The 12,079-nt window shown below is 42.1% G+C and overlaps 1 protein-coding gene across 1 annotated transcript; it reads right to left on the reverse strand.

Annotated features, from left to right (window-relative positions):
* Positions 1-4,477: 4,477 nt before the first annotated feature.
* Positions 4,478-9,179, reverse strand: LOC137282513 (monocarboxylate transporter 12-like). Its single transcript, XM_067814267.1, has 5 exons — positions 8,969-9,179; positions 8,412-8,555; positions 6,946-7,731; positions 5,797-5,847; positions 4,478-5,420 (listed from the first exon to the last, which is right to left on the reverse strand). Exons 1-5 carry the CDS (start codon positions 9,150-9,152, stop codon positions 5,095-5,097), a joined length of 1,491 nt encoding a protein of 496 aa, XP_067670368.1. The 5' UTR covers positions 9,153-9,179; the 3' UTR covers positions 4,478-5,094.
* Positions 9,180-12,079: the final 2,900 nt, after the last annotated feature.

Below are 12,079 nucleotides of genomic sequence, written 5' to 3' on the forward strand. Positions count from 1 at the left end.
ATTTGCCGTCCATACCCCCCAGACAGTTGTGCATCTGGATTTAAGACCTTCAGCAACCTCCTTCCACGGCTCTCCAGTGTTTGGGCACTTGAGTACATCGTCCTTGTAAACCTCAATGGTAGCTTTGCAAACCTGTAGTAAGAACTTGCGGACTGTGCAAGCTTCAACTGAAGCTGTACTTTAGACTTGCATAGGAATTGCCAGTGTCTAGGAAGCGAAGTGTCGTTGCCAGCTAGAGTCCCGCCTCAATCAGTTCTCTCATGAATATGGTCTTCTTCTAAACATAAGGGGTTAACTTCACCATGTCTTGGCACAAGTCGTTGAAATTTTGAGATAATTTCTGTAGCCTCTTGGATCTTCCTTGCGGAGGTTTTTTTCAATAAGTGATCATGAAGTCCGAGGTGATGTCATCTGGTCAACCATTCCCTACATGCCCACACTGTCCGTACGGTTATTTTTTCCTAGTTGGGGCTGGTCTGTCGTTGCTGTATTTGCTGGTCTTCAAGAAGTAACAGTGCTGCACCTGCGAGACATTGACACCTTGTCTTTTCTGCAGTCTTGTTCTCTGGTGTTCAACATCTTGTAGGTGTACAGCAATAAATGAAGCTGGTGGCGGTGCCTACTGTTTATATAGCGTGGCGTGAAGTGGGACAAAGCGGGGCCAAATGATACCGCGACTGCTTCGTGCAAAGGTACAGTGGCATTACCTAGCCGTGCTCAAACTATGCGTGTCGTGCATACTCTGCTGTACACTAGACGTAAACTATGGACCAACAATACTTGCATCTGTTGTTATGTCGTGCGTGACATTTAGCACCATTTTCAGTTACGCATTACGTGCCAAGTGTGTAACTTACGCGGAAGCAGGAAACGTACCGGAGCTAACTGGGCTTCACGCATTCAAGCGGGCCACCTAAATTACACGCATTGCCACGACGAGTTGCGCATCAGCGCCTTAGCAAAATTGATGAACGTGTCAGGGTGGCATTATAAGATGGTGGTGTGGCATAGCTTTGTTACCACACGCTATTGTAACGTGTGGAAGGAACAGTTGCTGATGTTTACGGCGGGGACGACTTTATATTTATGCTTACCTCTCTGCTAACGCTCACGTTTCAAGACTGACCACCTTGTCAAAATCGAACTTTCAACAGCTGTCATCGAGCTCCAACCAGCATATCTACAAGGATCAAGACTTTGGTGACAAATTGTGTTAATATGTTAGAATAGCGACCTAATTGTATTGCATCGGAGCTTAGTGCGGTAAAATGAGATAATGCTGATAGTTATCGAAGTCCTTAAATTGAGGAAATAAACTCAAATTTACTTTTAAACATGGGCTGGCTACCCCGCGTCGCCAGATGTAGAACGCAGCGTCACAGAAGAACCGTGATGTGATGACATTGTTCATAGCGTCACGTTACCATGACAAAGTGATATTTTACCCAAGGGCGCCGTATGAAAAATATGAACCCCGATATATTTGCCCTCTTAGGTAATACTGCTAATAGTAGGTACGATCAGTCATTGTAATCTTGTTTTTGTCTTTATCCAATATATAAGCAAATATTCTAGACACCTTTGTGTGATATTTGGCTGGTTTACAGAGGACTCACAGGCTTTTATTCACAGTCATTTCTCATCCGTAACAAGGTATTATGATACTATATCCCTTTCAAAAGCACCTCAACCTTAATCACAATTGTTTTTGTTGGTTAACACAGACTCGTCATTTGTTCAGTTGTAAGTAGTCAAGCCTGGATAAGTCAACTCAGTGACTGACATGCGAAGTATCGATCTGCACAGTTGGACATGGCATTCATTAACCAAGGTAAAGCAAGCTTGACTACCTGATCCCATTTGTCGCCTCATACACGGAGCGTGGGCTCTGACTCGAATCTTCTTCAGGGTGTTAGATCATATTTGTCATTCAAAATTCATTGGCATCCTAAACTGCCGGGCTGCCGGGCGACAGACAATAAGTCGAAGTTTCATAACTGTCTCCATAACTGCCAAATGAAGTTTCCACCCTGATTAAAGACTCTCAGTATTAGCCTTTCCACAGTTATTTTTCTGCTTGCTTCCAATCCTCATCTCCCTCATGTAGGTGGTAATAACGTCATCCCATCCCTTGAGCTTCCCGGGGCGGTGGGGTAGTGTAGTGGTTAAAGCGCTCGCTCGTCACGCCGAAGACCCGCGTTCGATTCCCCACAAGGGTATAACGTGCGAAGCTCATTTTCTGGTGTCCCCCGCCGTGATATTGCTGGAATATTGCTAAAAGCGGCGTAAAACTAAACTCACTCACCTGAGCTTTCCAGTGGGGAAAGTGACAGACAAAGCCACTTCAGCACATGAAAATCTTTCTGTGGCCACAATCATCTTTTAAACGGAACACAACAACCCCTTCTGGTCCTAATTCGCAAGAGCCGTTTGGGTTGGTTTTGACACACAGAATTCAGTTGATGCCTTTATTATGAATATATAATTCATATATCGCGATACAAGACTGTTTAACATCTGCAGCCTTTACGGCCAAACATCAACAACAACTTTTGTACGTTAAGTGATGGTGAGTTTGACTGACTCAACCGATATATCAGTCCTATTCCCTTTAACGCGAATATCACACATTGTCATTTTACAACCCCCGATATATATTATTTGATTTGATACTAAGTACATGTCGTCAAAATGCAGCTGCTAAAGTCATGATAGGACGAGGTTTTCGTGCGTTTTATAAAATAATTATGCACTTGCATTCCGACGTGTCATCCCTAGAAGAAAGCATGCACCGAGTCATTCACTGTCCGACAGTAGCGGCATGCCATGATTATCAAGGGAACAGTGGAACTAAGCTAAGACAGAATGCTGTCCAGACTGCAAGACAATGTGCTGTTCTTTTTCTGTTCGTATTCTAACAATAAACCACCTGCAGCAACGAGTGCAAGCCAATGGAAGCACAGCCGACGATCCTCACAGACCGCCTGTGACAACGTTGAGGCAAAATCGGCAGACTGTTTCATTAGCGCTACAGAAATTGCACGGACAACCACAGGCAATCACCAGAGGACAATCACAGTGCGGCGGTTTTTAAGGCAGAGAAACGTCAGACCGATGTCGCAGGCCCTACCGGGGTCTTATCCTCACTGTTCGACATCGTCAAGCTCATCTAGAGATTCAGAGGAGGTTCAATAGTGTACTATCAAGGTCATCAAGTGCATCTGAACTCTCTCGCGCGCATCACCGAGTTTGAGAATAAGTTCCTTTGGCCTTCGTCTACCATCTGATCCACTCCATGTGCAGACGATGCAACGCTGTTGTCAATGCTCAAGGAGTCATTGACGTCATTGACTTTCGGATCGCATTGTCGCCCCGCCTGTCATCATTTTGATGTGTAATTGTCTGAAATTCGTACTGAAGTACTGATGATCACACATGTCAATTTCGAATCCTTTCCGACAATAATTATGTTATATACATGTGTGTGAATTAAACTCATTACCAGTTTCAAAAATGGTGTGAATATTTCTTCTTTCGGTTCTATGTACATTCACAACAATGGACAACCATAGACTCAAGGGATAGAGAGAGAAATAATGGCACATTCTTTTACATTTGATATGATGGTGATGTTAGAATATGAACAGAAAAACTGCAAGACTACTCGCTGCGTATTGACTTGTAGAAACATCGCAAACAATTGTTTTGTTGTGTCAACAACAGTGGTGACGTCATTCAAACCATATTGTGACGTAAAGTGACGAAAAATGACGTCACAAATGAGCGGCTCAAGATGCTACCATGGACACCAGCTGAAACGGCCAGCTGATGACACTTCACAGCTGTACCCGTACTCGATGTAAACGAGTGCAGACAGTAAAACCTCTTGGTTTACGTGTTTGCTTACACTGTCGATAAACATCATGCGTTGGCCAATTTCCTGGTGTTATTGAGTATTTGAAGCACGGGAATATTTCATTTGAAACCTCCGGCTGACGCCATCGGCTCCAAATGTATTCCCGTGCTTCAAATACTCAATAACACCTGGAAATTGGTTAACACATGATGTTCTAACATCTCGTAAATGAACACTGCGTTAGTGATGATACTTAAGAATGCAGATTGAACAACAACAAATACGTCTCATATGGCTACATAGTTTACCGTCTTTAGAAATATTTTGACGATGGCTGTCCTGATTTAGACGCTATAACACTATGTTGAGTTGCATGGTAAAAAATACAAACCTGCGCTGTCATTATCAGTTTAGGGAGCTATGAACAGGGACCTGTATATAGTTTCAATGACAATGAGTTAATATGTAGAGTTTCATAGTAAAAGTGCCAGTCTTTGCTGACAAATGAAACTGGGATTATGTCACTTCCCATGAGCATGTGCAATCATGTAGTACTACTGTTTTTTCCCGCTTCAGTATACCTGTTGTCATGAGACAACAATATAATCAACAACAATATAATCAAAATAACAAATTTTATTCTCAGTGACTTGATTATGTTGTACTGACCATCGTCACACTGAACAACACCACCAAACGGTGAGTGTAGTTATGCGCCGCATTCAGTAATATTCCAGCTATATGGCGGCGGTCTGTAATTAATCCAATGTGGACCAGACAATACACTGATCAACAGTATGAGGATCGATCTACGCCTTTGGGATACCATTCATCTACAAAATCACCGAGTGTGACCAGCCAATCCCGTTACATGCCTCTTACGGCAGGAATGACTTGATGAAGATACTGAGGACCTGTTCTGATCCGGATCCGGGTACCAGTTCTGATCCGGATCCGGATGCCAGTTCTGATCCGGGTCTTTACCGACCATCAGAACAGCATGTTCGTCGTGCGATATATCCATATTACCCACTTCAGTAAATGGTCATGAGTTCACATATACATGATCAAAATAACATACTGCCTTCTCAACGAAACACGCCTGTTACCCGTTTCAGTGTACCGGTCTTCAGGATTCTGCATATAAGCTTGATCAAATAGCATACACTGCTATCTGTGACATACTTCTGTAACTGGCTACAGTGTCCTCACAAGACGGCCTTCACTTGTGTTTTGTTTCAGTAGTTTGTATCGGTTACTTTGTTATCCCCTTCACCATAATCATCCCTACAATTTTCTATTGATGCAATTGCTGGCATCAGCGCATCTATTACTGCTGCCGTAGATTTGTCATGATCACAATGCTCGCTGGATGTTTGTTTTGTTTCAGTCACAGGTTGTGATGCTTGTATTAGTGCTACTTCAGGTTTTGATGTTTGTATTGGTGATACTTCAGTATCTTCGTTCAGAGGTACTGTCAGCTGGGAGTCTTTTGTGCTTGCTTGTGTCCTCTTGCTGAGAGATGACAGGAATTCAAAGACCGCGGCCGAGAAAAACATGGCACCTACAAAAAGTTCGTACGTCTTTGAAAATTAACTAGAACTAGGAGTTTGACGTACGTTTTGTTGAAAAGCAAATTTACCATCAAGCAAGGATATAGCTGTATGTGGTTGAAGAACAACCGAACATCCTATGGCACTGAAACGCATGTAATGTACAGTATATTCAATCTGGATACTCACCTGATGATGACAGAGTTTATGTACGTACTTTTCTGCTGGCTCTCATACGTATAAGAGCACATCGTTTTTGAAACTCTAACATAGAAGCCCACGCTTTTCCGTTCTCAGTAATTCAATCCAAAGCAATGAACATTTAACTGATCATGCACTGAGCCAAAATAAATTACTTATCAACTAGGAATAGTTCCCCTGACATACCAGAAAGGAGGAAGGCGCTGTAGTATGACCCGCTTGATTCTACTATGGCACCTGAAATGTAAACAGAGATAATGTTACTGAGACAATGTTGCAAAAAATGATATCCTAGTACTCAACTACCAAACTTTCCTGTGTTTTTGTTCCATTCGTCTTAAAGCTAAATAGTCCCTAGTGTGGTGATCTACCTCCAGTTGTTGGCGGTCTATAGCCTGTTTTATATTGTATTGTTCATATGGTGATATCAGTTTCAACTTTCCATGCTAGTCTTAATGCTATTTGTGATATTCTGGTTGTTTTACTGTCCTTCGTTGACAGGTTTTATAATGTAGATATAGTCCTTTTCATTGTTAAATGTTCTCGTCACGATATGGCTGAAATATTGCCGATGTGACGTTAAATATAAACTCACTCACTCACTAAAGCTAAATATTCCAACGTAGTATGTCGACGACAGAGTCATGAGCAACAAGAGGTACATCTTACTCTTACTTCAGGACATTTATTATGCAGCGATGCGTTCGTGCAAGAAGTGACCCGTGAAGGTCCCGGGGTAGAATAGGCCTTCAGCAACCCATGCTTTCCATAAAAGGCGAGTATGCTTGTCGTAAGAGGCGACTAACGGGATCGGGTGGTCAGGCTCGCTGACTTGGTTGACACGTCATCGGTTCCCAATTGCGCAAATCGATGCTCATGTTGTTGGATTGTCTGGTCCAGACTGCCGCCATATTGCTGGAATATTTCTGAGTGCGGCGTAAAACTAAACTCATTCACTCACTCGTGCAAGAAGTTGCAAGAATACAGCATAAGTTTAGAAGGTCTTGTCATCACACGTGACTAACACTGTGGAAACCCCTTTAACAGATACTCCTTTCCCAAAATCAGTAATTGCAACTCGACTTCATATTAATGAAGAGTATTTCTGTCTTGTTGTCGGAAGATGTTGACGTGTCCACAACGAAGATTATTCCTAGGCTGTACACTATTATATTTCTCTTAAGATTCTCCTCCTCTTTGATCATTCAGAAATATACATCCAAACATAAATGATATCCCTTTGTGTCTTGACACCTTTCAGAAATATTGAACATTGTCGTATAATTGTGTTACGTCGTATAATTGTAAGCCTCTCACTCGTGTATGTGTACGTACCTGCAATAGGAGGACCAGTAAGATAGCCAACTCCACAGGAAAATAAAGCTGCACCGACACCTGTGGCGAAGTCTTGAATTCCAAGAATTTCAAGTGTCAGAGTATTGAGGAGAACCCATGTCCCTCCAGTATACAATCCAAGAATAAAGCCATAAAGTATTCTCAGAAATGAAGATGTGCTGAACAGTGGCAGCATGAACGTAAAAATTGCCATCAAACCATTAAGAGAGGCATATATTGTGGCACCTGGAATCCTCTCGTCACTCAGTGAAAATCCAGTTAGAATCCGAGAGACAATACTTCCCAGGCCTGAGGTTGATATAACAAAGGCACCCTCCTGGAATGTTGATCCCTGTTTTAAGAAGAAATCCGGAAGAAAGAGATATGCTGTTGCTATAGCAATTGAAAAGCACAAGAGACTGCATAGAAAGAATATAAAAGATACATTACTTAAAACACGGTAGACACTCGTTACATCCCGACATATTGATGCTATATTTCTCCTAGCGGGTAGTTCATTTCCAACCCGTTGCTTTCTCTTGTGCTCTATGTTGGATGGACGCATGAGCATTCCCGCAATGCATACATGAAGTGTTATTCCACCAGTGATAAGGAAGGCACCGTGGACTCCATATGTTTCAGTCAGATACTGCAAGAGTGGGGGGTGTATGAAAATGCCAAATCCAATTCCTGAGACAGATATTCCTGTGACCAGACCTGTTTTTACAGGGAAGTAATAGCCAATGATGACGAAACTTCCTGTTTGTGCCAAACCTGTGCCAAGACCTGAAATATGAACGACAGCACATCAAAGTCGTTCTCATGCCATTATTGTACGTATTTTTTCAAGTACAGAATGCATGGAAAATTAAAGGGTGACCCAACCTTTACCGGCATGTTACTAGGGAGTCTCTCTTTGTCATTGTCACTTTTTTCAAGTAAATACTCCCAAGCAGACGTTCCATGGGCTCTCCTAAAGCAGACATCTTCTACTGTCACGCGTCACACTGAAAGGTGTTTGTGTGCGCCTTCTGGAAAGGCACGTCTCCCAAAAGAATATATTCAACAATTCTCAAACTCAGAGAATGTCATTTCTCTGCCCATTGATTAATATTTAGCAGGATTGATTATTCATACAATAAACAATGTTCCGAAGTGTTTCAAAATAGACTCTCTATTTTACTGCCTTTCAGTTTTCTTGAACTTAATTTGACATTGGAGTTGTCGTTATTACTAGCTGTTAGTTACCTCACCATCAAACTAAAATATAAGATTTTGTCCATGAAGGGATATATCAAAGGTGTCCACATTACAGATTTTGATAATGTTTTCATTATGTATCACTCGTTTAACGTAAACAAGAAAACGATCAAATTTACATTGGCCGGACACCTGTGGTACAGGATTGAGAATGAGCGACATTGGAGTGTCCCAGTTAGAACCCAGGACTCACGTACTTCACATACCTGCAATTAAGGCATAGGTTACAAACAATGTCCTTATTTCAGTCACAAAACAGCTGGCTGAGAACCCAACCATCATCAAGACTCCTGATATCACGACACACGTTCTGCAGTCAAACTTGTTGATGACCATGCTGGCAACTGGTCCTGGAATAGTAAGGAAATATGTACAAATACCATCACAGCAACCCATCAGCATTGGTCAATGAAACTGACATGCAAGATATCATGCAAGTATTTGTCATTGAAACTGCCTTTAATACTTTCAGCAACTTCCCTTCTCATTTCAGGTTTCGCCAGTTCCTTCCGAACATAGAGACATTGGGAAGTGGTACTGAAAGACATATTTTTAGATACTCGAACTCTTTATTTAGGTTCCGTCAGTTCCTTACCTGTGAGCGCAAACAGTGCTGAATGAAACCGACATAAGTACTTTTAGCAACTTCCCTTCTTATTTCAAGATCTGATATTTCCTTGTAAACATGCAAACATGCAAACACTGGTAACTGACACTGACAGCAGTACTTTCAGACATTCGCCCTCGTTATTCATTTTTTTACCTGTGAGAGCAAACATGCAGGAAAATAGAGATCCAACCCATGCTGTCATTGCCACATCCTCCTGGAATCCTTCTAGCAACGCTACATGGATTACTCCGCTTGCATACACGATGCTTGGTCCAAAGAGCATTGTTGCAAAGGACGCGAACAGGACAACTGCTGAGTAAATACTCCGCTTCCCCATATCGATGTCAAAAAGGGTTTCAGTTCTGAAAATATTGACGACTTAAAGCATGATATGTACAACGTTCAGTCGACATCTGCTTATACTTCCGAGTATTCTAGTACACCGTTTAATATCTATCTCAGAAAGTCGTTTTCAAATAATACACAACTAACGGACACACATCACACGGAACTGCAGTTTCAGTCGGCATATAATGAGATACTTGCACTGCCATTAAGAACTGACTTCAGTCCGTCTAGGGCGTTGGCTTTTTTTATTATACGATGTGACGCTGATCGAGGGAAACAAATACCAGAGCCTTGAGCAAGCAATGGTCGCATAGATATGTGCGCCATATAAATATCCTATAATACAAATAATAATGGCTCGCTGCTTTTACTATCGTCCCCGCCATGCCTGTGGCTATGACAGCCTGAGACGAATTCCAGCTAACAAACCTGATCTTGTTCTTTTTGATAAAGCCAATGAAATTATTTATATCATTGAATTTTCTGTCCCTTTTGACAGCAATGTGATTGGCAAGATTCAGGAAAAGCGTGATAAACATGCAGACCTCGCCTTTCAAATGTTTCGTTTGCATCTCCAGTACACTGTCGTCAGGCTCCCCATTGTTCTCGGTGCCCTAGGTTTGGTACATCCAGATCTCTTGGCGCAGATCAGGAGAGTGCCTGGGTTCTCCACCGGGAGCACAGCCCTTCTGACAATCTGGGTAATGCAGAAAGCTGCAGTGTTGGGGAGCCTTCATATTCTCCGGAAAGTTCTTTTGGGTTCGACTAGGCAGTGTTTCCTGGGAGAAGTCCCATTCGCTGCCTGGGCTGCGTGTAGAGGGGGCGAGGGCCTTGAGCTGATGATGAGGTTTACCAGCCTGAATGTGCCAGGATCACCCGAACCCTCTCTGCTGCATATCTATCTTAATCTGTAAAAATAAAATAAAATGACGATGCAGATATTTTTTTAGGCAACGCGAAGTTCACCAGAGGTGATAAACCAAATGCCCCAAACCGGTTAATAACGGTAACATATGCTATATTTGGGGTTACACTTTCTTAGTAAGGTACAAATTCTAGTATTTTTTTAGGTGAATGTCATCCGGGATTCAAACCCACATCCTCAGAGCTAGGCACCAAATCACCAGCACACAAGGTCAGCCGCCTAACTCTGAGGGTGTGGGTTCGAATCCCTGATTGGACTCAACTCAGTTGGAACCTTTGTGATCTAAGGATACCTAGTGGTCAATGTGCAACAAGCTAAGGTGGACAATAGTTATCCTAATACCTGAAATACACGGAGAAATCTACATTCCTGTTTTTGCCGCTCTTTTAATATCCCCTACTTTTAGTGAGCACATAACTGGTTACGGAAAATGAGAGAATGAGTGAATTTAGTTTTACACTGCACTCAGCAATATTCCAGCTATATGGTGGCGGGCTGTAAATAATTGAGTCTGGACTAGACAATCCAGTGCCCCACAGCATGAGCATCGACCTGCGCAATTGGGAACCGACGATATGTGTCAGCCAAGTCAGCTAGATTGACCACCCGATCCAGTTAGTCGCCTCTTACGAGAAGCATACTAGCCTTTCATGGCAAGCGTGGGTTACTGTAGGCCTATGTTACCCCGGGATCTTCACGGATAGTTACTGAAAAGAAAAAGGCAATAACAAAGACAGAATGCAGTAGGCCTAAACGACAAGGTGGCCGTTACATTTACAGCATTTTATCCCTGCGAATAAATAATGACAGCAGGTGTTCGTGAAATCGGTTAGCAGTCTTTACCACTGTATGGGTTTCGTGGGATTGTGTCCGACTTGTAGTAAAAGAGCCATTGTATTTTGTGGCTGAATAACAACACTCAGGGACAAGTCCCAATTGCCCGGCCAGTAGTAACCTTGCTAACACCAAGCTGACACTGATCATTCAACATGGTCAAGTTGTTTCTACGCTCACATAAGGACCATGTTTGCTGGTATCGTATACTGCCAGTTGGCATGGACAAGAAAACAGTTCGTTTACAGAAAATATTTCCACAGTTGCTTATGCTCAGAAGGGTTGTAAGGATCGGAGTCATGCTGGTTGTTAAACTTCTGTCATATGCTCGAGGGTCGGAATCGCCTATTAGACTGCTGACCTGGTTGACATGTTATCGTATCCTACCTGCGTAGAGGGATGCGAAGATCACTGGATCATCTGGTCCAGACTGGATTATATTATTTCTCCACATAACTGGAATATTGGTGTGTGCGGAGTTAAGCAATAAATAGCATGTCTTGCATTTTCGCTTTTGCCTTTTAAGAAATAGCAAAACATTTTACGTCACAATATGGCTGAAATATTACCGGTGTGACGATAATTTCTCTCTCTCACGCATTGCCTATATTACAGCAATGTATATGTAGATTTTTTCAAAACTTTTTACAACAGGAAATGATCCCGTGAGACTCTGACCGAGTACATTTTGGTTCACTGACGTGTGAACCAAAAATTCATTCCACACACATTTGCATGAACCCGCTTTTCGGAATGAACTGCTTATGTATTTCGGTTGATATTTTGACCAATGAATGAAAACCTACCACTTATTCATTACATATAACTAACCATTTTGTTACATGCCTCTTGTGGGTGTCATTATAACGTCACGTTCTGCTAATGTTAAAAAATGCAAATGTAACAGCTTGAACTGTTTCCATATTAATGCTGAAACATGACACACTATTGACAGAACAAAAAAGGAAATATAGTCCATACGATGGCATATTACTGAATACATATTGCATAATTGCTATTCAAGAGGCTTTCCATATATACCACATCACTGTTATATTATTTCAGGTGGGTGCAAGCGAGATATTTCAAAGGCATGGCTCACATATTTCTGATGCCTGTCCGTGATGGATAGCTCAGGAAATGGATGACCCTGTTAT

The sequence above is a fragment of the Haliotis asinina genome, chromosome 4 (genome assembly GCF_037392515.1).
Source record: "Haliotis asinina isolate JCU_RB_2024 chromosome 4, JCU_Hal_asi_v2, whole genome shotgun sequence".
Lineage (NCBI taxonomy): Eukaryota > Metazoa > Mollusca > Gastropoda > Lepetellida > Haliotidae > Haliotis > Haliotis asinina.

What these genes read in the sequence shown, in the direction of transcription:
- LOC137282513 (XM_067814267.1), bottom strand. Translation starts at nt 9,152, where the DNA reads ATGGGGAAGCGGAGTATTTACTCAGCAGTTGTCCTGTTCGCGTCCTTT. An exon ending in CTGCATGTTTGCTCTCACAG is followed by an intron (nt 8,556 to 8,968) that starts GTAAAAAAATGA and finishes TTACTATTCCAG; the next exon opens with GACCAGTTGCCAGCATGGTC. An exon ending in CAGCGCCTTCCTCCTTTCTG is followed by an intron (nt 5,421 to 5,796) that starts GTATGTCAGGGG and finishes AACTTTTTGTAG; the next exon opens with GTGCCATGTTTTTCTCGGCC.